This window comes from Hylobates moloch, unplaced genomic scaffold (assembly GCF_009828535.3).
Source record: "Hylobates moloch isolate HMO894 unplaced genomic scaffold, HMol_V3 SCAFFOLD_11, whole genome shotgun sequence".
NCBI classification, from domain to species: domain Eukaryota; kingdom Metazoa; phylum Chordata; class Mammalia; order Primates; family Hylobatidae; genus Hylobates; species Hylobates moloch.
In genome coordinates, this window is record NW_026652286.1 from 47,815,535 (window position 1) to 47,841,388 (window position 25,854).

At 48.0% G+C, this 25,854-nt stretch overlaps 2 protein-coding genes and 1 long non-coding RNA gene across 5 annotated transcripts in view; 2 read left to right on the forward strand and 1 right to left on the reverse strand.

Moving 5' to 3' along the window:
* The window catches only part of DGAT2 (diacylglycerol O-acyltransferase 2), a 32,093-nt gene extending 27,119 nt beyond the window's left edge, over nt 1-4,974 (forward strand). For all 3 annotated transcript variants that reach the window (XM_058446941.1, XM_032166958.2, XM_058446942.1), the window contains 4 exons: nt 338-542; nt 1,165-1,339; nt 2,236-2,438; nt 4,695-4,974. In XM_058446941.1, coding sequence (XP_058302924.1) covers nt 338-542; nt 1,165-1,339; nt 2,236-2,438; nt 4,695-4,849 — 738 coding nt within the window. In that variant the 3' untranslated portion in view covers nt 4,850-4,974. The remainder of the gene's footprint in view (nt 1-337; nt 543-1,164; nt 1,340-2,235; nt 2,439-4,694) is intronic.
* A 14,569-nt stretch (nt 4,975-19,543) lies between these two features.
* On the reverse strand, nt 19,544-20,579 carry LOC131380682 (uncharacterized). Its single transcript, XR_009208766.1, has 2 exons — nt 20,243-20,579; nt 19,544-19,649 (listed from the first exon to the last, which is right to left on the reverse strand). It is a non-coding gene; the product is annotated as an uncharacterized LOC131380682 (long non-coding RNA).
* Nucleotides 20,580-20,983: 404 nt separating this feature from the next.
* The window catches only part of UVRAG (UV radiation resistance associated), a 333,170-nt gene continuing 328,299 nt past the window's right edge, over nt 20,984-25,854 (forward strand). The window contains exon 1 of the mRNA XM_032166960.2: nt 20,984-21,288. Within this exon, the coding sequence (XP_032022851.1) occupies nt 21,172-21,288 (117 nt within the window). The 5' untranslated portion in view covers nt 20,984-21,171. The remainder of the gene's footprint in view (nt 21,289-25,854) is intronic.

The window sequence follows — 25,854 nt, forward strand, 5'->3', positions numbered from 1 at the left end:
GGCTGTGGCGAAGAGGATGGGCCCAGAGGGAGGGAAGGCAGGAGGCTGGCAGAGTGCAAAGAAGAAGAGCTGCTATGTGCATGGCTGGGGACTGAGAGGAACAAGGGCAAACATTGCCCACCCCTTCCCAGAGACCCACAGTGCAAATGGTGACTGCCCAACACCAGCACTGTGGCCCTGGGGATGAGAGTCTGAGGTCAGGTGTGGAGATTCATTGCAGCCCTCAGGCCCATGGAGGCCCAGGGGAAATAACATATCCAATCCCTCCCTACCCTCTGGGTATGCCCTGGTATCCCTCTCCCAGCCAGTTTCCTCTGACCCAAGGTCATCCTTGCAGCTGGTGAAGACACACAACCTGCTGACCACCAGGAACTATATCTTTGGATACCACCCCCATGGTATCATGGGCCTGGGTGCCTTCTGCAACTTCAGCACAGAGGCCACAGAAGTGAGCAAGAAGTTCCCAGGCATACGGCCTTACCTGGCTACACTGGCAGGCAACTTCCGAATGCCTGTGTTGAGGGAATACCTGATGTCTGGAGGTGAGAATCTACCCCCTCTGCTCCTGCTGGGCACTGTTGTCAAGGCCTGAGCCTCTCCATCAGGCAGGGTGACACAGGGAGCCAACACACCATTCCTTGGTGCTGGGCCTGCATTGGGAGATGCAACCTGCTTCTGACATGGTGGGTCAGGGCTGAGGAGGAGAGCTGTCCATATGGTCTTCAGAATTCAACTTGGATAACATCTTCCCTAGAAGGCCTTCTTTGACCCCCTTTTCTGGAGACCCCCAGCCCTTGTGTTGCCTTCTGTACAACCTGATTGTTGTCCATGGCACTGTAATTGTCCACCTGCCTGAGACCTCCCACCAGACTGATGCATTGGGATCCCCAGCACCTCGCACCAACTTGGCAGAATTAGGGCCCAGGGAATGTTTGCCAAATGCATTAGTTCCCAAAACTTTGTATCATTAGCTGCATTTTACAGATGAGGAAACTGAGGCTCAGAAAAATGAATAGCTTACACAGAACCAGACAACTCCAAAGGGGCTGGGCTAGGTCTGGGGCCCAAGTCCAGGGTTCTTTATGTTTTATACCTGACTGTGTGCTGGGGATGGGGAGTGGATCCATGGGCAACCCTGACTCTTGCGTCCTTTCCTCCCCTCAGGTATCTGCCCTGTCAGCCGGGACACCATAGACTATTTGCTTTCAAAGAATGGGAGTGGCAATGCTATCATCATCGTGGTGGGGGGTGCAGCTGAGTCTCTGAGCTCCATGCCTGGCAAGAATGCAGTCACCCTGCGGAACCGCAAGGGCTTTGTGAAACTGGCCCTGCGTCATGGGTGAGTGCCTCCCTACACACACACACACACACCCCTCCAGTGCCCCTCAGCCCAGGGCAGCAGACTCCTTGGACCCTGAAGACAGGACCCAGATCCCAGGAAGGCATGGAAGGGAGTCAATCATTCTGTTAGGGAGGGGATATTGGAGCCCAGACTGCACAGTGTGGGCCAAGTTTGCCCATGTGTGTCTGGGTGGGCACAGATGCAACCTGTAGCCTGTGGGCCCTTGCAGATGGGCTGAGAGTCCAGGCTTATATGCAGGACTGGACCACCTGGGGCCAGAATATATCATTTTGCTGGGAGACCAGGAGGTCAGGAAGGAGGGTGGTGTGGAATGTGGCTGGGGGACAGCAGCTGTTTTCTCTGTCCCCTGGGGACCTTACCTCAGGCTTTGGAAGAAGAGGCTGCCCTGCAGGCTCAGCCCTCGGCCAGCCCCTGGGGACACATTCATATTGGACCCAGTCCCTGCCTTCAGGGAGCACCAACGGTGGGGGAGGGTGGAGGGACGGACAGTGACAACACAATGTGCTGAGACTGTGAAACAATAGTGAGTCCAGGGCTAAGAGAGGCCTGGGTTGGTGGGGGGACCGGGAGAACTTCCTGGCAGAGGCAGGCCCTGCAGGAAGAGGTGGAAAACAGGCATTCCAGAGCAGGGCGCTCAGCCTTCCCTTTGCCTGGGGGACCCAGAGCTCTGATATGCTCCCCAGTCATTAGCAGTGGGGCAGAAGGCCCATCAGAACCTGGTAGAGAGGGGTCATGTGAACTTGGGACACCCAGGTGATTCTGGTACACCCAGTTGGGGGAGGGGGACACTTGGCCAGTGTCCAGGGCCTCTAGGCTGACATAGACTGAAGCCAGTAAGTAGGGTATGACAGACCCTGGCCTCTCCCTTCCAGAGCCGACCTGGTTCCCATCTACTCCTTTGGAGAGAATGAAGTGTACAAGCAGGTGATCTTTGAGGAGGGCTCCTGGGGCCGATGGGTCCAGAAGAAGTTCCAGAAATACATTGGTTTCGCCCCATGCATCTTCCATGGTCGAGGCCTCTTCTCCTCCGACACCTGGGGGCTGGTGCCCTACTCCAAGCCCATTACCACTGTTGGTAAGCTCCTAGCCTGCAGACCAAAGGCTGTCCTGAACACAGGGTGCCATACAGCTAATCAGCAGTAGAGACGGGATTGCAGTGCAGGCCACCTGGCTCTGATGGCCATGCCCTTAGCCATGAGGACTTTGAAGTTTTGGGTGCTGATACTGGTCAGGAGGGGTAGCAGTAGGAGTTGGGGAATTGAGCCTATGTGATGAACCAAGCTCTGTGATAGGTGAGGAAAGAAAACCTGCAGTCTCTGGGTTTGCAGTACCCACTAGTCTATCAGGGAAGACTATTACAGCAAAGACTAGTGGGGGAATGTGATGACGATGCGCAGGTGCTCTAGGGAGTCATAGCGGACCCCAGGGAGGAGGTAACTCTTGCACTGCTAACTGGTAGGAATTATCTAGCAAAATAGAGGAGGAAGAGATTTTTTATCAGAAACAATAGCCTACGTGAAGTTCAGAAGCAAGATTGTGTAGTTTTTTTGAAGAACAGAAAGAAAAACATTAATATGACTGCAACATAGACCTGTCAGAAGAGTGGAAAACACTGGTTGCACTTGGCCCTCGTCTGTGTTGTTTTGGGTGTATTTGGGACTGTTTAGAGGATTCTAAAGAATTACCTATTGTAGGTGTGTGTGTGCATGTTAATGGATCCCACAGGAGCACATGGGCCCTTGGCAGTGGACTCAAAGGGCCAAAGCTCACACAGGGGATCCTTTGCGTTCCTAGGCCAGGTGTCCTGCCTTGTACTTTTAGGTAGAGACAAAGCAACAGGGAGGCAGCAGGAACATTTCCATGCACAGGTGTGGCTGGGGAGGGGCTGGGTCCTGTGGGTAATGTGAAGGAATTTGCTCTTCACTTTGAGAATGGAGAGCTACCAGACAGTGTTTGGGAGGAGAAGTTCAGATTTGCATTTAAAAATGATCCTTGGAGCTGCTGGATGGAAGATGGGTTAGAAAAGTGGAAGCCACGAGACCAGCCCAGAGGCTGTTTTGGTAGCCAGTGGCTTGGGCCAAGGGAGTAGCAGTGGAGATGGAAGAGATGTGCATGATTTGGGAAAATTTCGGAAATAGCATTGGCAGGACATAGGAATGGATTGGGTATGGAGATGCAGCAGGATAAGAAAATAAAGTAACGCACAGATCATAAATGCTGGTCTTCTCTCTCCTCTCCTGCCCTTAACCACACTTTTTATTTTTTTATTTTTTATTTTTAAGACAGGGTCTCATTCTGTCATCCAGGCTGGAGTGCAGTGGCGCAATCTCGGCTCACTGTAACCTCCGCCTCCCAGTCTCAAGCGATCCTCCCACCTCAGCCTCCTGAGTAGCTGGGACTACAGGCGTGCACCACCACACCCAGCTAATTTTTTGTATTTTTTTTTGGTAGAGACGATTTTCACCATGTTACTCAGGCTGGTCTTGAACTCATGAGCTCAAGCAATCTGTGGGTCTTTGCCTCCCACAGTGCTGGGATTACAGGTGTGAGCCACCACGCCTGGCCTACACTTTTTATTTTTTTTTTTAATTTTTTTTTTTTTTTGAGACGGAGTCTCGCTCTGTCGCCCAGGCTGGAGTGCAGTGGCGCAATCTCGACTCACTGCAAGCTCCACCTCCCGGGTTCATGCCATTCTCCTGCCTCAGCCTCCCGAGTAGTTGGGACTACAGGCGCCCGCCACCACGCCCGGCTGATTTTTTTTGTATTTTTTTAATAGAGACGGGGTTTCACCGTGTTAGCCAGGATGGTCTCGATCTCCTGACCTCGTGATCCACCCGCCTCAGCCTCCCAAAGTGCTGGGATTACAGGCGTGAGCCACCGCGCCCGGCCCTGGCCTACACTTTTTAAAGCATGTCACATTCCTCACAGAATCCTTAGAAAAGCCCTATGAGGAAGAATCCCCATGTGACAGATGAGGAAACTGAGGCTTAGAGAGGCAGGAATGGCTTGCCCAGAGCAGAGCAAAAGCAAAGATGTTTACTTGATCCCCTGACTCTCATAGACCCTCCTAGCAGAATGCAGTGGGTTCAACCAGTCTTGATCCCATCTGCAGCTTAGCACCTGTGTGGCCTCGGGTGGGTCCCTTCACATGCCCCTGGGCCTCAGTCTTTTCATCTGTAATAGGGGCAACCAGAGATGCAGCACATAAAGCATTTGGCACAGTTCCTACCACATGGCGGGCCCACAGCCCAGCGTCACCGACTTCAGCATCATGGTGGATGCCCAGGGGAAGGGTGTTGACTAACCAGAAGCCTCTTCCTTGTCCCTGCAGTGGGAGAGCCCATCACCATCCCCAAGCTGGAGCACCCAACCCAGCAAGACATTGACCTGTACCACACCATGTACATGGAGGCCCTGGTGAAGCTCTTCGACAAGCACAAGACCAAGTTCGGCCTCCTGGAGACTGAGGTCCTGGAGGTGAACTGAGCCAGCCTTCGGGGCCAACTCCCTGGAGGAACCAGCTGCAAATCGCTTTTTTGCTCTGTAAATTTGGAAGTGTCATGGGTGTCTGTGGGTTATTTAAAAGAAATTATAATAATTTTGCTAAACCATTACAATGTTAGGTCTTTTTTAAGAAGGAAAAAGTCAGTATTTCAAGTTCTTTCACTTCCAGCTTGCCCTGTTCTAGGTGGTGGCTAAATCTGGGCCTAATCTGGGTGGCTCAGCTAACCTCTCTTCTTCCCTTCCTGAAGTGACAGAGGAAACTCAGTCTTGGCTCATTGGGGAAGAAGGATTGCCATTAGTGACTTGGACCAGTTAGGTGATTCACTTTTTGCCCCTAGGGATGAGAGGCGAAAGCCACTTCTCATACAAGCCCCTCTATTGCCACTACCCCACACTCGTCTAGTCCTGAAACTGCAGGACCAGTTTCTCTGCCAAGGGGAGGAGTTGGAGAGCACAGTTGCCCCGTTGTGTGAGGGCAGTAGCAGGCATTTGGAATGCTCCAGTTTGATCTCCCTTCTGCCACCCCCACCTCACCCCTAGTCACTCACATTGGAGCCTGGACTGGCCTTCAGGATGAGGATAGGGGTGACAATGACACCCTGCAGGGGAAAGGACTGCCCCACATGCACCATTGCAGGGAGGATGCCACCACCATGAGCTAGGTGGAGTAACTGGTTTTTCTTGGGTGGCTGATGACATGGATGCAGCACAGACTCAGCCTTGGCCTGGAGCACATGCTTATTGGTGGCCTCAGTTTACCTTCCCCAGATCCCAGATTCTGGATGTGAGGAAAAGGTCCCTCTTCAGAAGGGGCCTGGCCTTCTGAGCAGAAGATTAGTTCCAAAGCAGGTGGCCCCCGAACCCAAGCCTCACTTTTCTGTGCCTTCCTGAGGGGGTTGGGCCGAGGAGGAAACCCAACCCTCTCCTGTGTGTTCTGTTATCTCTTGATGAGATCATTGCACCATGTCAGACTTTTGTATATGCCTAGAAAATAAATGAAAGTGAGAATCCTCTATGAGTTATTGCTGGGGCTGCATCTGCATCTGCTGCTGACACCTGGGGAAGACTGGGGCCCCAGCTGGCTGCCCTGTGAGCCCTCTAGCCCCTTGCACCTTTGGCCCACATGACCCTGCCGTGGTGTGTAAGTTACCTGTCACTGTGTAACAAACTACTTCAGAGCTCAATGGCTTCCAACAGCATCTGTTGTCTCCCAGTTCCAAGTCATGATTTGAGGCTTGGCTTGGTCCTCCGCTCAGGGTTTCTCACAGGGCTGCAGTTGTCTTGGAGCCGGGCTGAGGAAGGATCCACTCCCAAGGCCGTTCCTGCAGTTGTTCGCAGGATTGACTTCCTCACTGGCTGTTGACAGAGGCCACTCTCAGTTCCTTGCCACATGGGCCTTTCCATGGGGTAGCTCACGGCACAACAGCTGACTTAGCAAGAAGAGCCAGTGAGTGGAGTGAAGTGTGCGAGCAAGACGGAAGTCCCAGGCCCTTATAACCTAACTTGGGAAGTGATATCCTGTCACTTTTGCCATATTCTGTTCATTAAATGAACATTGATCGGTCCAGCTCCCACTGGAGGGGAGGGGATTACACCAGGGAATGGATGCCGGGGGCAGGGGTCATTGGGAGCCACTTCACATGGTGCCTACCACGTGGTAAAGGGCTCCTGTCCAGCTGGAGGGCCCTTGAGTGGCTGAGCTGGAAGGCTCCTTATGGGTCACTCAAGCCGTGTTCCCTGCCCCTGGCCTCAGCTCTACCAAAAAGGCTGCTGTCACCCTAGTGATTACAAGATGCCACCTGTTTTCTAATTCCTTTCTGTTCAGTGAGTACTAAGCACCTGGGAACCCTTCCCAGCCGAGACCAAAGGACCTTGTTCTAACTTCCTTACTGCCAGAACTGTCCTGCCTGTCCTTGCTGTTCATCTTCCTCCGGGCCAACTCCTCTGTGCCAGAAACTGTGAGAGAGCTACTTGGGAGCAGAGACAAACACTGGGAACAGCTGAGGATATGCGGGGCGGTCAGAGCTGTGCCAGAAGCCCCAACCTGCCCGGGGGTGCCTCACTGAGGAAAGAATGCCTGAGATGGGCCTTGAAGGGCAGCTGAGAGTCGCCAGGAAAGGAAGGCAGTGAAGGGCAGAGCAGCAGGGGAAGGATAGGGAGGCCTGATTGGAAAAACATTGCTGCTTTGAAAAATGGAGGAGGCAGAGACAGCAGTGGGGCTTGGCTTGGAAGGGTGGGGAGCTGGTGTCTCCAGAGTTTCTATGTGGGCAGGAAGGCAGAGCAGTGAGAGGAGTGCTAGGAGGGGACAACAGAGGCTGGCTTCTAGCGCCAGGCAGGCCTCAGGCTAGAGTGCTCAGGTCAGAGGACAGCCATTTCCTTTCGGATGGGGGAAAGGCCTTTTTTCTGATGAGGGTCTCAGCATGACCCCAGCCCCAGCCTGAGGCTGACCCAAGGCTGGACTGCAACCTCAGTCTCTTGCTTCAAGTCAAGCCCTGGCCCTAACTAAGGCTACTCCACCAAGGTAGTCTGTTATTCTCAAGCACTGCTTTTTGTGAAGAGTGAGCACCTTCTGTGCACTGGGGAACTCCGCCATCTGCCTAAGGAGAACAGGGACAGTAACCGGGTCCCAAATCCCAGAGGGATGCCCTCAGTGGCCTGATCAGAGCTGAGACCACCCTGGTCTTAAGCTGTGCATGGGGCAGGGGGGACTCAGGTAGGTTCTGTGAACATTGCCTTGGGATGGGAGTTGTTACCTTGGGAGAAGGAACTGGAACCGCCTTTGTCCCGAAGACCTTCTGCCCTTGGGTGTAGTGGTGAGGGCAGCCCTTTGAGACTGAAGATGGTCGGTTCCATGATTCTGTCTGTGGTTCCCAGATACAGCCACAAGGGGTCACTGAAGATGGCTCTCAGGTGTAGGCCACACAGCGGCTTAGGCTTGCTTTCCACATTTTCACATCTCTCCAGCTCCTACCCAGCCTAAAAGCTAGGGTGTTTCACAGATGAAGATATCTATTAGGTCAAATTGGCTTATCACGTTGTTCAAATCTCCTCTTTCTTTGTTGGTCTTCTGCTTAGTTGTTCTATCCATTATTCAGAGCAGGGTATTGAATTCTCCAACTGTTGTTATTGATTGATGTCTCCCTCCAGTTCTGTCAGTTCTTGCTTCATGTGTTTTGGGACTCTGCCGTTAGCTGCATGCATGTTTATAACATGTTTATATTATGTCTTCCTGATGAATCCACCCTTTATCATTATAAAATGCTGCTCTTTGTAGTAAGAGTTTCTGTCTCAAAGTTTACTGTGTATAACCTATATTGGTACAGCAACCCCAACTCTCTTTTGTTCCTATTTGCATGGAATGTCTTTTCTATCCTTTTCCTTTCAACTTATTTGTGTCTTTGAATATAAAGTGTGTTGTAGACATAATAGTGTTAGATATTTTTTATATCCACATTTCTACTCTTTGCCATATGATTGTTTTAGTCTCTTTACATTTAATATAATTATAAGGTGGGATTTACATCTGTCATTTTGCTATTAGTTTTCTGTGTGTCTTATTTTTTTTATTCCTCTCTCTTTCCATTCCTGCCTTGTGTGTTAGACAACTGTTTTCTAATATACTATTTTAATCATCATCTTGTTTCTGTATGTTTTTGAGTTATTTTCTTAGTGGTTGGTTGACACTTTAGTCCAGATTAATACAAATTAAGATTAACATCTTAATTTCCCCATCATTTGGGCAGGGTAGCTTGAGAGAAAAGAGGGGCAGGCCATATGAGAATGGTGTAGTGGGTTGAATAGTGGCCTACACAATATGTCCACATCCTAATCCCTTGAACCTGTGAATGTAGTCTTATTTGGAAAAAAGGGCCTTTGCAGATAAAATTAAGTTAAAGATTTCAAGATGAGGTAATACCGAATATCTAGATGGGACCCAAATTAAATGATAGGTGTCCTTAGAAGAACAGGCCAGGCGCAGTGGCTCATCGCTACAATCCCAACGCTTTGGGAGGCCGAGGCAGGAGAATTGCTCGATCCCAGGAGTTCGAGACCAGCCTGGGCAATGTAGTGAGACCAGCCTAGCCAACATGACAAAACCCCATCTCTACTAAAAATACAAAAATTAGCCAGGTGTGGTGGTGCACACCTGTAGTCCCAGCTACTTGGGAGGCTGAGGCACAAGAATTGTTTGAACCCGGCTGGGCACAGTGGCTTATGCCTGTAATCCCAGCACTTTGGGAGGCCGAGGCGGGCAGATCACCTGAGGTCGAGAGTTCAAGACTAGCCTGACCAACATGGAGAAACCCCGTCTCTACTAAAAAATACAAAATTAGCTGGGGTGGTGGTGCATGCCTGTAATCCCAGCTACTCGGGAGGCTGAGGCAGGAGAGTCGCTTGAACCCAGGAGGTGGAGGTTGCAGTGAGCCGAGATCACGCCATTGCACTCCAGCCTGGGCAACAAGAGCGAAAGTCCATCTCAAAAAAAAAAAAAAAAAAAAAAGAATCATTTGAACCCGGGAGGTGGAGGTTTCAGTGAGTGGAGATTGTGCCACCGCACTCCAGCCTGGGTGACAGAGCAATACTCTGTCTCAAAAACAAAAGAAAACAAAACAAAACAAAACAAAAAACGGAGGCAGAGATTGGGAGTTGTGTAGGCACAAGGCAAGGAACACCTGGAGCCACTAGAATCTGGAAGGGGCATAGAAGGATTCTCTCCTCGAGCCTTCTAAGAGAGCACAGCCCTTGATTTTGGACTTCTGGACTCCAGAACTGTGAGAGAACAAATTTCTGTTTTAAGCCACCCAGTTTGTGTCTTAAACTAATACAGTGACTTTAATATATTTACACCACCTGATAGAGAAGTTGGACCAGAGGATGACAACCTCTAGTCTTCTCACAAATCAAATATTTCACTTTTCTTTCCATGAGGTGGACTACAAGTTTGGAAGGCACTTTTCCCTAGTACTTCAGAGAGGGTGGAATATTTTCCCATTTAAAGAGTTATAATGGGATCATGAGGAGGAGAAAAGTGGGGACTTCCCCCACCCCCTGCTTCCACCACAATTTTTACAGCAAACGCATGCTTCATATATATATTTCAAACTTCTTTTTCATATTCCTGTTTCCCTTCCTTGCAAACTCTTTTTCAAAATACTTTTTACCACTTTCCATTTAGGGAGTTTTGTTTCATATATTTTCATCTAATTTTTTTAATCATACATACACATAATTTTATTTCTTATGTTTTTTATGTATCATTGAATCACACTAACATACATCTTAAAAAGTTTATTCTCTGAAGTATCAAATGATTTTTGAGATTTATATTTACTTTTGATGAAAACTAATATGTCAAAGTATTTTTCTTCTAATTAAACATGAACAGTATATTTTTTCATTCGATGTATATGATATAAAAATATATTCCAAAAAAGTATGACTTCGCTATATAAATTTATCGAAAATATATGTAGTAACACTATTTCATTAGAGGCAGTAAAATGTAGGATTAACAACACTGGAGTTACACTGCTTTAGAATCCCAGCTCAAAACTCAGAACATGTGACCTTGGGCAAGTAACATGACTGCCTTCGCTTTCTAATTTCATAGCACTGTCGTGCCGATACACAAAAACTGCTTGTAGCAATGCCTGGCACAACCCAAGCACTCAATAAATTATTTTTTAAAATCTAAACTTTAGGGAGTTGAGCCTGATCTCTCTCTCCGGCTACAGAACTCCACTGTGGTAGCCCCTCCTGAATAAAGTCTGCCCTACTGTTTTTTTTGTTTGTTTGTTTGTTTGTTTGTTTGTTTTTTGAGACAGAGTTCCGCTCTTGTTGCCTGGGCTGGAGTGCAATGGTGTGATCTTGGCTCAGCACAACTTCTACCTCCCAGGTTCAAATGATTCTCCTGCCTCAGCCTCCCAAGTAGCTGGGATTACAGGCACCCCCCACTACGCCTGGCTAATTTTGTATTTTTAGTAGAGACGGGGTTTCTCCATGTTGGTCAGGCTGGTCTCGAACTCCAACCTCAAGCAATTCGCCTGCCTCGGCCTCCCAAAGTGTTGGGATTACAGGCGTGAGCCACCGCACCTGGCCCCTACTGTTCTTAAACAAATGAATCTAAGCTTTATGAGCAAAATATTAGGATCAAAGTAAAGTAAATAATTTTCATTTTGTTTACGTGAAATAGATTACAATGAACATTACATGATTTTTAAATAATTTTTTAGAAACAATCTCACAAAACTTTTCAAGTATAATATAAATAATTTTTTTCCTAAACTATTTGAGAGTAAGTTGTGGACATGATAACTCATCACTCTCAACAAACAAGAATGTTTTTTTTTTCTTTTTTTGAGAGAGGGTCTGGCGCTGTCACCCAGGCTAGAGTGCAACGGAACGATCATAGCTCACTGCAGCCTCCAGCTCCTGGGCTCAAATGATGCTCCCACCTCAGCCTCCCAAGTAGCTGGGATTACAGGCATGTGCCACCACACCTGGCCAATTGTTTTTTATTTTTAATGGAGACGACATCTCTCTCTTTTTTTTTTTTTTTTTGAGACAGAGTCCCACTCCGCCGCCCAGGCTGGAGTGCAGTGGTGCAGTCTCGGCTCACTGCAAGCTCCGCCTCCTGTGTTCATACCATTCTCCTGCCTCAGGCTCCCGAGTAGCTGGGACTACAGGCACCTGCCACTGCGCCTGGCTAATTTTTTGTATTTTTAGTAGAGATGGGGTTTCACTGTGGTCTCTATCTCCTGACCTCGTGATCCACCTGCCTTGGCCTCCCAAAGTGCTGGGATTACAGGCGTGAGCCACCACGCCCAGCCTGACATCTCTCTCTTTCTAGTGGGTCTTGAACTCCTGAGCTCAAGCAATCCTCCTGCCTTGGCCTCCCAAAGTGCTGAAATTACAGGCATGAGCTACCATGCATGGCCAAGAATGTTACCCTATATAACTACAATGAAACCATGAAGACCACAAAATTAACATAAAAACATTACTACGATCTAATCCTCAGGCCCTATTCAAATTTCACCGTTTGTCTTAATAGTGCCCATTCTGGCAAAAGGATCAAGTTCAGAGTCACATGTTATTTCGATCTTCTTTTATCTGAAACAGATACTCAGTCTTTCCTTGACCATCATGACTTTGACAATCTTGAAGATGATGGGCTGGGTACTCTTAGAATGCCATTCGGTTTTGTTTTGCCTATTGTTTCCTTATGATTGGTTCAGATTATTTATCTTTGGCAGAAATATCACAGATGTGATGATGGGCTCTCCTCATCACATCCTATCAGGAAGCAGATAATTTGAATTTGTCATATTACTGATTGATGATGGTCATGTTGATCACTCTTTTTTTTTTTTTTGAGACAGAGTCTTGCTCTATCGCCCAGGCTGGAGTGCAGTGGCACAATCTCGGCTCACTGCAAGCTCCGCCTCCTGGGTTCACACCATTCCCCTGCCTCAGCCTCCAGAGTAGAGTAACTGGGACTACAGGCTCCCGCCACCATGCCTGGCTAATATTTTTGTATTTTTAGTAGAGACAGGGTTTCACCGTGTTAGCCAAGACGGACACGATCTCCTGACCTCGTGATCCACCCGCCTTGGCCTCCCAAAGTGCTGGGATTACAGGCGTGAGCCACCGTGCCTGGCCTCATTGATCACTTTTAAGATGGTGACTTGCCACACTTTTCCACTGTAAAGTTACTCTTTTTTTGGTATTTTGATATTTGAAAGGAGATAGTTACAAATATCTCCTTTCTTATTAAACATTTATTATAAAGACTCATGGATCCTGTTTTATTCAATGGGTTATAAGCCATTCTAACATTTATTCTGATGCTTAAACTGCCCCAGTTTTGGACAGTGAGAAGCCCCTTTGAACTGGCTTCTGTGTCCCTTTGATGTCATTTGTCCCATCATTTTTCTGAGGACTTCCTTACTTTCTGGCACAACTAGATGCCCCAGGATCATCTTTTGCTTTTTTCTGGCCCAATCCTGAAATCAGCCACTTCTCCAAAGAGTCTTGATTCCTCCTAGTGGAGGACGGTATCTAGAAACCAAGATCTGGCCAGTTTTAATTTACGGATAACAGGGTTCATCCTAGTTCTTTCCCTTCTCATATTTATAACTAACTAGTCCTAAATAGTGTATTCTAATGAATGCAGAAGCTATGATGTGGGTGACAAAGTCCTGCCCTGAGGACCTGGGTTCACACCATCAATTTGCCCTAAGAACCATGTGATGGGTCATTTTAATTTCTGATCCTTTTTTTAGGCATCTGTAAAACTGAGACAATAATATCCACTTCAGCCAGGCTCGGTGGCTTATGCCTGTAATCTCAGAACTTTGGGAGGCTGAGGTGGGTGGAGCACCTGAGGTGAGGAGTTTGAGACCAGCCTGGCCAACATGGTAAAACCCCATCTCTACAAAAATTACCTGAGCGTGGTGGCTCACACCTGTAGTCCCAGCTTCTTGGGAAGGAGAATTGCCTGAACTTGGGAGGTGGAGGTTGCAGTGAGCCGAGATCGTGCCACTGCACTCCAGCCTGGGTGAAAGAGTGAGACTCTGTCTCAAAAAATAAAATAAAACAAATAAATAATACCTACTTCACAGGATCCTGTGGGGATTGACCAGAGTAATGTATGTAAAACACTTAGCAAATGTTAGTTCCCTCTAGGTCCTAGGGAAACCTGTAGACTCATAGAGGGGAATTGATTTGTCTAAAATCATGCAGTGAATAAGCTAAAGGTTCAGACTGGTCTCCAGATGCTTTCCCCTGGCATGGAGTCTTTCAGCCACACCACTTTGCATTCAGGGTGTACCTTCTCAGAAACTCTGTGATGCTATGCCTGCCTGGGGAGTGGCTTACCAGTCAAAGAATCAGCCTAACAGGGAAATCAGACATCCCTTGAGTGCCTTTATTACCAGGAACTCAGCACATTTTGGTCCTAACTGTCTTTAAACTCAATGAAGAAATATCACAATTTATCATCACCATTTTCACTGCTTTGCCCACCCCCGAATCTACACAACACAGCAGCCAGAGTGACATTTCTGAAGCATAAATAAGAGCATGTAACTCCCCTGCTTAAACCCCCTAATAGTTGTCCATGAGCCTCAAAGAAATCCAAACTCCACTGTGGCCTATAATGCCCGGCAGGACCTAGCCCTGCCAGCGTCTCTAGCCTCATTCTGCATCATCAGGGCTGGATTAGGACTTCAGAAGCTCTAAGCACCAAAGGATAGTGCTGCTTCTGCTGTATAAAGTTACAAATAAGGGCCAGGTGCAGTGAGGCACACCTGTAATCTCAGCATTTGGGAAGGCCAAGGCAGACAGATCACTTGAGCCCAGGAGTTCGAGACCAACCTGGGTAACATAGCAAACGCCATCTCTACAAACAATACAAAAATTAGCCAGGTGCGTCAGTGCGCTGTAGTCTCAGCTATTTGGGAGGATCAACTGAGCCTGGAAGGAGGTTGAGGCTGCAGTGAATCATGATCACACCACTGTACTCGAGACTGGGTGACAGAGCAAGACCCTGTCTCAAAAATAAATAAATAAATAAATAAAATTACCAATAAGAACAACACTAAACTGTTAAAGAAACTGAAGGTGGTCTTTGGTTTGGTTTTGGTTTTGAAATAGCAATTTCTTTCAAAAGTGTTCTCCTCTTCCTCCTCGGCACCGGCTGGCCTTCTCTTCGAGTTGCTGCAATGCTCCATATAGTCCTCCACAGGCTGTTCCTCCTGTTCCTTTATCCAAACAGCTTCCCCTACCCTCACTAGCCTCCTTTGTCCAGTTAACTCCTACTCATCTTTCAGACCTCACTGCAAACATCAGTTCCCAAGGAAAGTTTTCTCTGGACAACTCTTAGTAAATCAGCTTCCTGGGTTAGATGTGCTTATTTCCCATATGTGTTACCCTCACTGGCCCGCACATTCACAAGCTCCTGTGTTCACACTGGCACCTTTACAGTCAGTGACAGTGGGAAAACCACTGGAACTGAGGAAAGAGTGTTGGTCTTGGGGACAAAAGGCCCAACTCTTTGTCTTAGCTTTGCTACAAACTTTGTGTGACCTTAAGCAAGCTCATTTCCCCTCTCTGGGGGCTGTGTCTAGTCAGGAGGAATGGAGGCCCCCACGTGATCCAAACATTCACTTACTCAAGCATTTGTCCATTCATTCATTGACTTCATTCATTCAGCCATTTGCTCAATGATGCTATGGAGCCTGTCTTCTGTGTCGGGATGCTGGGGACTCAAATCAAAAGCGGAGGTTCACAGCAGAGTGGGAGGGACAAATGTAGACGGCTCAGTATATGACTAGGCACACAGTTACACATACTGAAGAGAGGGCAGACAGCTGCTGTAGGAGCCCAGAGGAGGTAGCAGTTCGTTCAGACCTGGGAGGCAAATTTTGAGAAAATGACCTTGCCGAATTGGGAAAGGAGAAGGGAAAATGCTGTCTAGGCACCTGCCTTTCAGGGTTCTTGGGTACGTGCAGTTTCTTTGGGGAACTGCCTTTTTCTTTCACAAGTCTCACCTGCTTTCTGCAAGTGTCTCACTCTTCTAGTCCTGCCCCTTCAAAGCTACCCCTCCCCCAAGGCTGCCTGAGCCATCTTTCTAAGTGCTTTCTGTTGCCCACAATGAAACTCATGTTCTTCGGCCTGGTAGTCAGGTTCTTCTCACCCGGCCCTAGCTTCCTCTTCCAACCTTTTTGCCTGTTGCTCTCCCATGCAGCCTTTGTTTCAGCCATGTTAGACTCTGCTGCTGCCACATCCTCTGCCCCTGTGCCTTTGCTCATGCTGTTCCTCTTGCGTAGGGTACTCTCCTCTCCTAGGAAGCCTTCCTGGACAACATGTGACAGTTAGCAACTTTCTCTTAGTGCTTCCACTGTACTTTATACATCATCTTGATTATTGTACTTACCACTTTGTACCGAATGAGCTGAGATCTCCTTTCAGTTAGGGATTCTATGTGCATCATTTTTTGAAACGTAGTGCCCAGGCTGGACACCTGGCAAAGGTCTGATGGGTGTTTGACTAGACAAGTAAGTGAATGGAAGAAAGAGGGCTCTGTTGAAAGGAAGGGGATAGATTTAACTCAATACAGTTTGAGACACTGAAAGACCCATCTGCCCTATCTTGCTCTTGTTTACCCAATGCATCAGGCCCATGTGGTGGGAGGAGGAAGTGGAAGCAAATGGATTGGGGTAGGCTTAGCTTTTTGGCCCTGGAAACTGAATGTTTGATTTAAATACCCAACATGGTACTAATTAGCTGTTAAAACCCTAGCTATTCCCGAGCCAAACAGGTCTAAACACCTATTGTTCATCTACTAAACTCCCAATCATCCTTTATAACTTTGGTGAAGCCTGCTCTGACCTTGCCCACCAGCTCCTGAAGAGTTGGTCACTCTTACCACTGACCTTGGACCCCTTCTATCATTGCATATATATTGCATTTGGCCACCTTATAATCTATGTTCTCTAAACTTGGATATATGTTTCTCAGGGGGATATATAGCACTATGTAAATATTATAATAATTTAATTCTGTGGTTTAAAATATTTTTATGTTGAAACAAACAGCCATATTATGAAATAGGATCCCAATAATAAAAGAGTTTTTAGGGCCGGGCGCGGTGGCTCACGCCTGTAATCCCAGCACCTTGGGAGGCTGAGGCGGGTGGATCATTTGAGGCCAGGAGTTCGAGACCACCCTGACCAACATGGTGAAATCCTGTCTCTACTAAAAATACAAAAAAACTTAGCTGGGCATGGTGGTGCATGCCTGTAGTCTCAGCTACTTGGGAGGCTGAGGCAGGAGAATCACTTGAACCCGGGAGGCAGAGGTAGCAGTGAGCTGAGATCGCACCACTGCACTCCAGCCTGAGTCACAGAGAGAGACTCTGTCTCAACAACAAGAAAAAAAATTTTTAGAATGAAATAGGACATATGAAAATAATGACAACTAGTATTTATTAAAAATGTACTATCTCCCAGACAGTGTGTTAAATGCTTTACATTATCTTGAATACTTTGCAAGCAGCAGGCTTTTGAGTTCTTCCCAATGCCCCTAGGGATGAGAGTTCTAGTTCTCCTAGTGTTTTCGGCATTTGGGAAAAGTGGGAGAAGGGTTGTTTACTTGAGCTCTGCATTTCCAGCACCCAGTAGCTAGCCTGTGCAAAGGTGAACCTCAGTAAAGGCTTGTGGAAAGAATGGATCCTGCTCTCTGCTGGAATGTCCTTTCCTCCCTCTCTCCTGACTTGGTGAACTCTTATTGGCCCTTCAATACCCTGTTTCAATGTCACCTCCACTGTGAAATCTGACTCTCAACTATTTTCTCTGGCTCTCACTGCCTTTGGGCTTCCCTCAGACTCAGCAGTGAGTAACTGGATGATCACTCTTTGTTTGTTTTTGGTATGGGGTCTCAGTCTGTTGCCCAAGGGGGAGTACAGTGGCATGATCGTGACTCACTGCAGCCTCGACCTCCCCAGGCTCAGGTAATCCTCCCACCTCAGCCTCCTCAGTAGCTGGGACTATAGGTGAAAACTACATGCCGGGCTAATTTTTGTATTTTTGTAGAGACAAGGTTGCCCAGGCTCGTCCCAAATTCTTGGGCTCAAGCAATGTGCCCGCCCCAGCCTCCCAAAGTGCTAGGATTATAGCATGAGCCACTGTGCCTGGCCTACTCTTTGTTTACTGGACTCCCATATAAGGGGTTGGGCAGCTCCTCTAGGGATGAATCTCGGTCTGATTTCCCAGCATCTAGCAGAGCTTGATAAGAGAAGCCCTCAGTGTGCATTTATTGAATGAATGAAGTGATAAAGTTAGCTAATATTCAGAACTGATGCCCAAAGGAGAAAGAAGTGATTCTGTGTTCTTTCTCTAGGTCCATTTTCTTAAGTGAGTTATGGCCCCCTAACAGATATGTCCATGTTCTAACCCCTGGAACCTGTTAATATGACCTTATTTGAAAAAAATAATATTTGCAGATGTAATGAAGAATCTCAAGATGAAACCTAAATTATCTGGGTGGGCCCTAAATCTAAAGACAATGTCTTTTTTTTGAGATGGAGTCTCGCTCTGTCACCCAGGCTGCAGGGCAGTGGCGCGATCTCGGCTCACTGCAAGCTCCGCCTCCTGGGTTCACGCCATTCTCCTGCCTCAGTCTCCCAAGTAGCTGGGACTACAGGCACCCACCACTGCGCCCGGCTAATTTTTTGTATTTTCAGTGGAGATGGGGTTTCACTGTGTTAGCCAGGATGGTCTCGATCTCCTGACCTCATGATCCGCCTGCCTCGGCCTCCCAAAATACTGTGATTACAGGTGTGAGCCATCGCACCGGGCCAAATTTTTGTATTTTTAGTAGAGATGGGTTTTCGCCATGTTGGCCAGGCTGATCTCAAACTCCTGAACTCAAGTGACCCACCCACCTCAGCCTCTCAGAGTGCTGGGATTTTAGGCGTGAGTCATTGTGCCAGGGCCTAAAGACAACGTCTTTATAAAAGAAAGAAGAGAAGGCCAGGTGCAGTGGCTTATGTCTGTAATCCCAGCACTTTGGGAGGCCAAGGTGGGCAGATCACCTGAGGTCAGGAGTTTGAGACCAGCCCGACCAACATGGAGAAATCCCATCTCTGTTAAAAATACAAAATTAGCTGGGCGTGGTGGCACATGCCTATAATCCCAGCTACTCGGGAGGCTGAGGCAGGAGAATCACTTAAACCCATGAGGCGGAGGTTGCGGTGAGCCGAGATCATGCCATTGCACTCTAGCCTGGGCAACAAGAGTGAAACTCCATCACACACACACACACACACACACACAGCAAGAAAGAAGACATAGGAATAATAGAAGCCCATGCAATGACGAAGGCAGAGATTGGAGTTACGCAACCACTAGCTAAGAAACTAGAGCCACCAGTAGCTGGAATATGTAAGGAAGGATTCTCCCCTAGAGCCTTCCAAGAGAGCACAGCCCTCCTGACACCTTGATTTCAGGATCCTAAACTCCTGAACAATGAGAGAATTTCTGTTGTTTTAAGATACCCAGTTTGTGATGTGTTATGGCAGCCTCAGAAAACTAATACAGCTTAGAAACAGAAATGTGTTTTTTGTGAAACTCCCCCAGATCTTGGCACCACATGAGTTCAATCAGGTAATATTTGGGATTTCCCAGTGACTCCTTTCTCAACAAACACCTGATCAAGCGACTCTTTTCTCAACAAACACCTGACCACACACCTCAGTCTCCAGCCATGAGGAGCCACTCAATGTGTCAGAACAGGAGACAGTGTGACATCTTTGTGATCCAGCTCTGAGAAAAGATCCAAGGTGTTTTTCAGGCTTCTGAACACCCTGGAAAGATAGTATGCTTACATTTTGTTTAGAAAATTTAAAATGCAACTATTATATGCCAGGTCCTGTGTGGGCACTTTACATATGTTGATTTAGTTTAATCCCTACAGCAATCCTATTACTATTTTAAAGCTGAGAGAGGGGAAGTGACTTGCCTTGGGATACATAGCTCAAAGGTGGCAGAGCCAAGATTCCAAAGGGCCTGATTCCTATTGTGTCTGACTCTAAAACACTATGTTCTTTCTGCTATGTTCATCCAGGTGGTGGAAAAATTCAGTCTAGGAGTAAAAAAAGGAAGATCAATATCCTGCAGAATGACTCATGCTATTTATTATAGAAGCTATTGCTGGAGATGCTATCATTGTGGATCACGGAAGTCTTCATGGAAGAGGTGGCATTTGAGCTGGGCCTTCACTGCAAAAAAAAACATTTCCTGATTCTCTGTCAGGCACTGGGGATCCAGAGATGAATCAGACAAGGTCCTTTTGCTTGAAGAATTCACAGTATTTTGTGTGTGGGGGGGAAGGAGGGTGGCTGCTTATGTGTGTTAAAAGATAATGTGGCCAGGCCCAGTGGCTCATGCCTGTAATCCCAACACTTTGGGAGCCCGAGACTGGAGGATCGCTTGAGCCTGGGAGTTTGAGACTAGTCTGGGAAATATGGCCAGGACCCCATCTTTACAAAAAATTTTAAAATTAGCTGGGCATGGTGGCATGTGCCTGTATTCCCAGCTACTTAGGAGGCCGAGGTGGGAGGATCACTTGAGCCCAGGAGGTCGAGGCTGCAATGAGCCGTGATTTTGCCACTGCACTCCAGCCCGGGCGAAAGAATGAGGCACTGTTAAAAAAAAAATTAATAGAATAATCCAGACCCACGGTAGGGTCAAAATTCCTAACTCAAGGTCCCAGAGAGGCTCAGAGAAGCCTTTTGGAAGAAGGGACTCCTGCCCCAGCTAAGACTGATGGATAAGTAGCAAAGGCTTTCTGGGGACAGCACAAGCAGCACACCTGAAGCGGTGAATCGGCGTCCTGGGTGCCTGGCACACCTTGTAGCTCAGCTTACTAGTTAGTGGAGTACAAGAAGGGGCGTGTACTTGTCGGTTGGAGTTGGTCATGAAAGAGCTGGTGGGACTGCCCGACGGTTCTCAGGTCCCAGTGCATCCTGCGTGGTGGCTCTCTGCTGAACCATAAAGCATTCCTTTTCAATCCCTGCACGCTCACGCCGGGAAAAGACAGCACAAGGGGCCTGCCAAGGCAGACAAGCGATCGCCACCCAGCTGGCTTCCGAGGGTCCCCGCCCTCCACCGGAGGCCTGTTACCACGGCAACCAGTGAGGGCGGAAGTGGCTCAGAAGACCGATACTCCCTAATCAGGTGACTCTCCCGCCTCCTGCACGTGACACCGGAGCCCAGAAGCGCGCTCTATCTAATCAATACCCCACCCCTCTTTCCCTTTACTGACAATTGACAGCGACCTCGTGCAATGGCCCTTCCGCCTCCACCAGGAGACTCTGCCCGTTGGTAGTGAATGAACCAATTAGACTGGGAAAAAAAGAAGCAACGCCCCAGGTTTCACTCCGGCTTGACAGACGCAATTGAGGCCATCCTTGAGTCCCTCCGCCCCCAAGTCCAGTAATGCCAGCGATGGACAGACCTTCTACCCAATAGCACGCCCCTTTTCTGCCGTTGGGTCCCGCCCCCTTGAGGGCTAAGCCAATGAGCGCTCCGGGTCTCGGCGAGGTGGAGGGGTTGCACTGCGGTAATATGGCTCTTCCTTAGCCAGCGGCGGCAGCGGCGGCGGCCACTGTCTGGACGGAGTAGTCGTTCCTCTCGGGTGGCGGGTTTCTAGGCTGCAGAGGCTTGGCAGGTCGTGGCTAGGAGGCGGCGGCGGATGCCGGAAGAGCGCCCGCCCCGCCGCTTGGCGGCCCCTGGATCGAGATGAGCGCCTCCGCGTCGGTCGGGGGCCAGGTCCCCCAGCCACCCCCGGGCCCGGCCGCCGCGCTGCCTCCCGGTTCTGCCGCGCGGGCCCTGCATGTGGAGCTGCCGTCTCAGCAGGTAAGCCGGCGCGGGTCGCAGCGCTCGGGAGGGACCCGGGCAGGCCCTCGTGGAGAGCTTGCTGGCTCCAGGCTGACCCCGCGAGCCGGGACACCCAGAGCAGGGACCCCGAGGGCTCGCGGGACTGAGGAAGACTGTCAGGAGGTTTGTGCGGGGAGGGGTCCAGTGATGGCCGAACCTCCGGGAGATCCCAGAGTCCTAGGAGAATCCCGTTACAGGAGATGGGCTTGTTAAGGGACAAGCAGCCAGCCAGTTAAAGTCCCTGGGGCCCCGGCCCGAGGCCGCCTCCCCCAACGCAGGGAACCGGGGATTCCCCCGCGCAGACCCTCTCCCTCGTTCACCCCGGGAAGGGACCCGGGGAACCCCCTGTGTCCCACGGGCCATAGCGAAAGCACTTTTCCTTTCTTTCCCCACCTGGCCATCCCCGCTTACGGAGAAACCAGTTTGTACTCTTTAGGGTGTCTACCATTTGCTTTAATCTCCCCTGATTAGTAAGTATTCGGCCTCTTTAGGGAAATGTATTCAAGACTTGGGGGTTTCCTTCCTAATTCTCCGAGTCCCAGGGAACGCATCTTAATAATTAGGAGGACTTTTTCCTTCTTCATTCCCTCCAGTGAGCCTCTGTGGAAGGCGGATTTGATGTATATATTCAAGTGTTCCCCCATCCTTTAGGAAGGGCTTTGAGGACTTCTCGGCTCTGCTTTGTAGGGAGATAAGAAGGGGGAAACACTGACTTTGGAGATCTGACAAAACTCTTTGTTTCACTCACGTATCTGTAGAGTACTTCCCTCCTTCTATCGGTTGCCTTCCTTCTGTCCCCCAAGGGGAGATTTTGCAGGAATCTTAGCATTAAAGAAACCTAAAGAAAGTACCCTTCACCCTCTCCCTTTATTCCTCCTTCCAAGAAGAGGATCTAGGAGAAACTGTCATTTATTGAGAACTTACCGTGTTGGATTTGTGCAAAGGGTTCAGTGGCCATTAGTTCACTGAATTTTCACAACTCTGTGAGATAGCTGTTTTTATTACCCCCATTTGGCAGTTGAGGAAACTGAGGCTTGTCCGGAGCCTTCCAGTTAGTAAGTGGTGGGGCTGGCTTGCAGAATCCAGTGTCTGACTCTGCAGCCATGCACGTGCTTGAGACTTGGGCAGCCTTCCTCCACCACCTTTACACAGGACAGAGTGAGTTCTTTCATACACCCCTCCAACTTTCTATCAGCTGCCAGTGGGACTTAGGAAGGATGCATAAAGAGGAAGGGAGAGCTTGTGGGGGAGAGAGTGTTTGAAAAGTGAAATGGATTTGAATGCAGTAAAGGAGGCGGGGGCGAAAGGGAAGAGAAGAGTTGGAGATAATAACCACTGTGGTTGCCGTTGAATAGGCAGAAGAGCTTACAGTAGCAACGGCTTTTTGTGTGACTACTACCGAAGAGGACTGAAAAGATACCATGTGCCCTGGTTTTGTGATGCTGTTGGCAGGGAATTTCTGAATAGTAGGAGTTTGAGGGTAGTGGGGGTTTGGATTGTATTGTGAGATACTGGGAGAGGGTAGAAGTCTGGCTAGGGAGACATGTCTCTGGAGTAAGCATTAATGTGAGTTTTTGTATGTGTGGGAGGTAGAGTGTGAGAGTGGATACTGGGAGAGGGAATAGGGAGCACCGTTAGAAACAGCCTGGAGAAGTCCTAAGGAGTTCGGGGGCCAAGAAGGTTTTGGTTTGGGGGAGCTTCGAGAGTGTGTGGGATTAGGAAGAGAAAGCATCATTTACTTCATGGAGCCTATTCTGTGATAACAGCTCACAGTTTAACACGGGGAAAACTAAAGCAAACAAACTGTTGATGGAATAATTTCAGCCTCGTTTGTTAGCGTTTGTGAAATTTTTGGATTGGTGCCGAGGGATATATAGTGGCTTAAGTGTACAGCTGAATGCTATATGAGTGCCGAGTATGCTATTTACAGCTTTCTGGGGGTGTCATCCTTGAATTCTTGGAAGGCAGCCTATATAACAAAGCACTTTTACTTTTGCAGTTGATATCAATTTATATTTTGGGGTCAAAATGCTCAGATTTTTAGTGTATAAATAATACCAATAAAATTTTGTTGAAGTTTTATCTGTATATAGTAAAGTGCACAGATTATTAGTATTCAGTTGATGAATTGTCACCAAGGGAACAGTTATGTAAGTACTACCCAGATTAAGAAATACAAAATTTTGGCTGGGCGCAGTGGCTCACGCCTGTAATCCTAGCACTTTGGGAGGCTGAGGTGGGGGGATCACTTGAGGCCAGAAGTTCGAGACCAGCCTGGCCAACATGCCGAAACCCTGTCTCTATTAAAACTACAAAAAAAAAAAAAAAAAAAGCCAGATATGGTGGCTCACATTTGTAATACCAGCTACTTGGGAGGCTGAGGCAAGAGAATTGCTTGAACCTGGGAGGCGCAGGTTGCAGTAAGCCGAGATTGCCCCACTGCACTCCAGCCTGGGTGACAGAGTGACTCTTATCTAAAAACAAACAAACAAACAAACAAAACCCCAAAAAAACCCCCAAATTATTAACATCCTGGAAGTCCTCCTATGTTCTCTCCCATCTCTGTTTTTCCTTTTTCTCTAAAGGAACCACTTTTCTGATTTCTAATGTAAAAGATCAGTTTTTGCCTGTTCTTGAGCTTTATATAAATGGAGTTGTGCAAAATGCATTTTTTTTGTGTCTGGTTTCTTTTACTCAGTATTGTTTGTGAGAGTCATGGAGTATCTGTGTATGTCTAATTTTTTTTTTTAAGCATTACTTTGTTGTCTTTTTTTTGCTTTTACGAAATTTCAAAGGTTTAGATAAATTGGAATGTCAGTTGTTAACTTTCCCTTAAATAATACTTTCAAAACCATACATTTTAATACATCCCATACTAGTTGGCAAGGTATCAATTTTTTTTTTTTTTTTGAGACGGAGTCTAGCTCTGTAGCCCAGGCTGGAGTGCAGTGGCACGATCTTGGCTTATTGCAACCTCTGCCTCCTGGGTTCAAGCAATTCTCCTGCCTCAGCCTCCCAAGTAGCTGGGATTACAAGCGCCTGCCACCACGCCCAGCTAATTTTTGTGTTTTTAGTAGAGACGGGGTTTCATTGTGTTGGCCTGGCTGGTCTGGAACCCCTGACCTTGTGATCCTCCCCCCTCAGCCTCCCAAAGTGCTAGAATTACAAGTGTGAGCCACCACGCCCGGCTGGTATCAATATTTCTAAACAAATAAACAAGCCCGGTTGGTTTAGGATTTCTATGATCAAGTTATCTCAAAACATAGATTCAGTGGCTCCCAGCCTTCCTCTAAGATGGGGTTTGTCAACCTTGGGACGGTTGACATTTTGCAGTGAAGATGGGCTGTTACATGTTTAGCCACATCCCAAGATAGCAGCAGCACCGCCCCAGTCCTGACAATCAAAAATGAGTTCAGACATGGCCAAATGTTTCTTAGGGGGCAAAATTACCCCCAGTTGAGAACCACCTTACTAAGGTGTATTTTCATCTTAGGATAGAGAGTATCCTTGTTATTATTGACTCATTTATTCCAATCTTCATTAAGTCCTGTTGATTCTAGAAGTGGCTGTAATGTTTAAAAAGTTAACACTGCAAACACCTGAACTTTTCCATGTATGAGTACTAACTATAGTCCATATCAGCCGCTTGCCTGTGTCAGATGGGACTACTACTTAATTTTGTCTCCTTTTGCTTCTATGTGATCTTACTTTACTGTAATTTGAGCAAGAACTAGTGACACATTTTTTTTTACATTTTTTGTTTTGTTTTGTTTTTGATTTTTGAGACAGTTTTACTCTGGTCACCCAGGCTGGAATGCAGTGGTGCGATCTCCTCTCACTGCAACCTGCCCCTCACGGGTTCAATCGAGCCTCCCACCTCAGCCTTCCGCGTAGCTGGGACCAGAGGCTGTGCCACCATGCCCAGCTAATTTTTGTATTTTTGGTAGAGATGGGGTTTCACCATGTTGGCAGGCTAGTCTTGAACTCCTGGCCTCAGGTGATCGATCTGCCTGCCTTGGCCTCCCAAAGTGCTGGGACTACAGGTGTGAACCACCACGCCCGGCCCAAAAACAAACTATTTTTTAGAAAGTTTTATTTCTATTTTTGGCCGAGTGCGGTGGCTCATGCCTATAATACCAGCACTTTGGGAGGCCGAGGCAGGCTGATCACTTGAAGTCAGGAGTTTGAGACCAGCCTGGCCAACATGATGAAACCCTGTCTCTACTAAAAATAGAAAAATTAGCCAGGTGTGGTGGCAGGTGTCTGTAATCCCAGCTATTCGGGAGGCTGAGGCAGGAGAATTGCTTGAACCCGGGAGGCAGAGGTTGCAGTGAGCTGAGATGGCGCCATTGTACTCCAACCTGGGCGACAAGAACGAAACTGTCTAAAAAAAAAAAAATTATTTCTATTTTTTTATTTTTACTTTTTTTGAGACAACATCTTGCTCTGTCGCCCAGCCTGGAGTGCAGTTGGCTCACTGAGGCCTCAACCTCCTGGGATCAAGTGATTCTTTTGCCTCAGCCTCCCTAGTATCTAGGACTACAG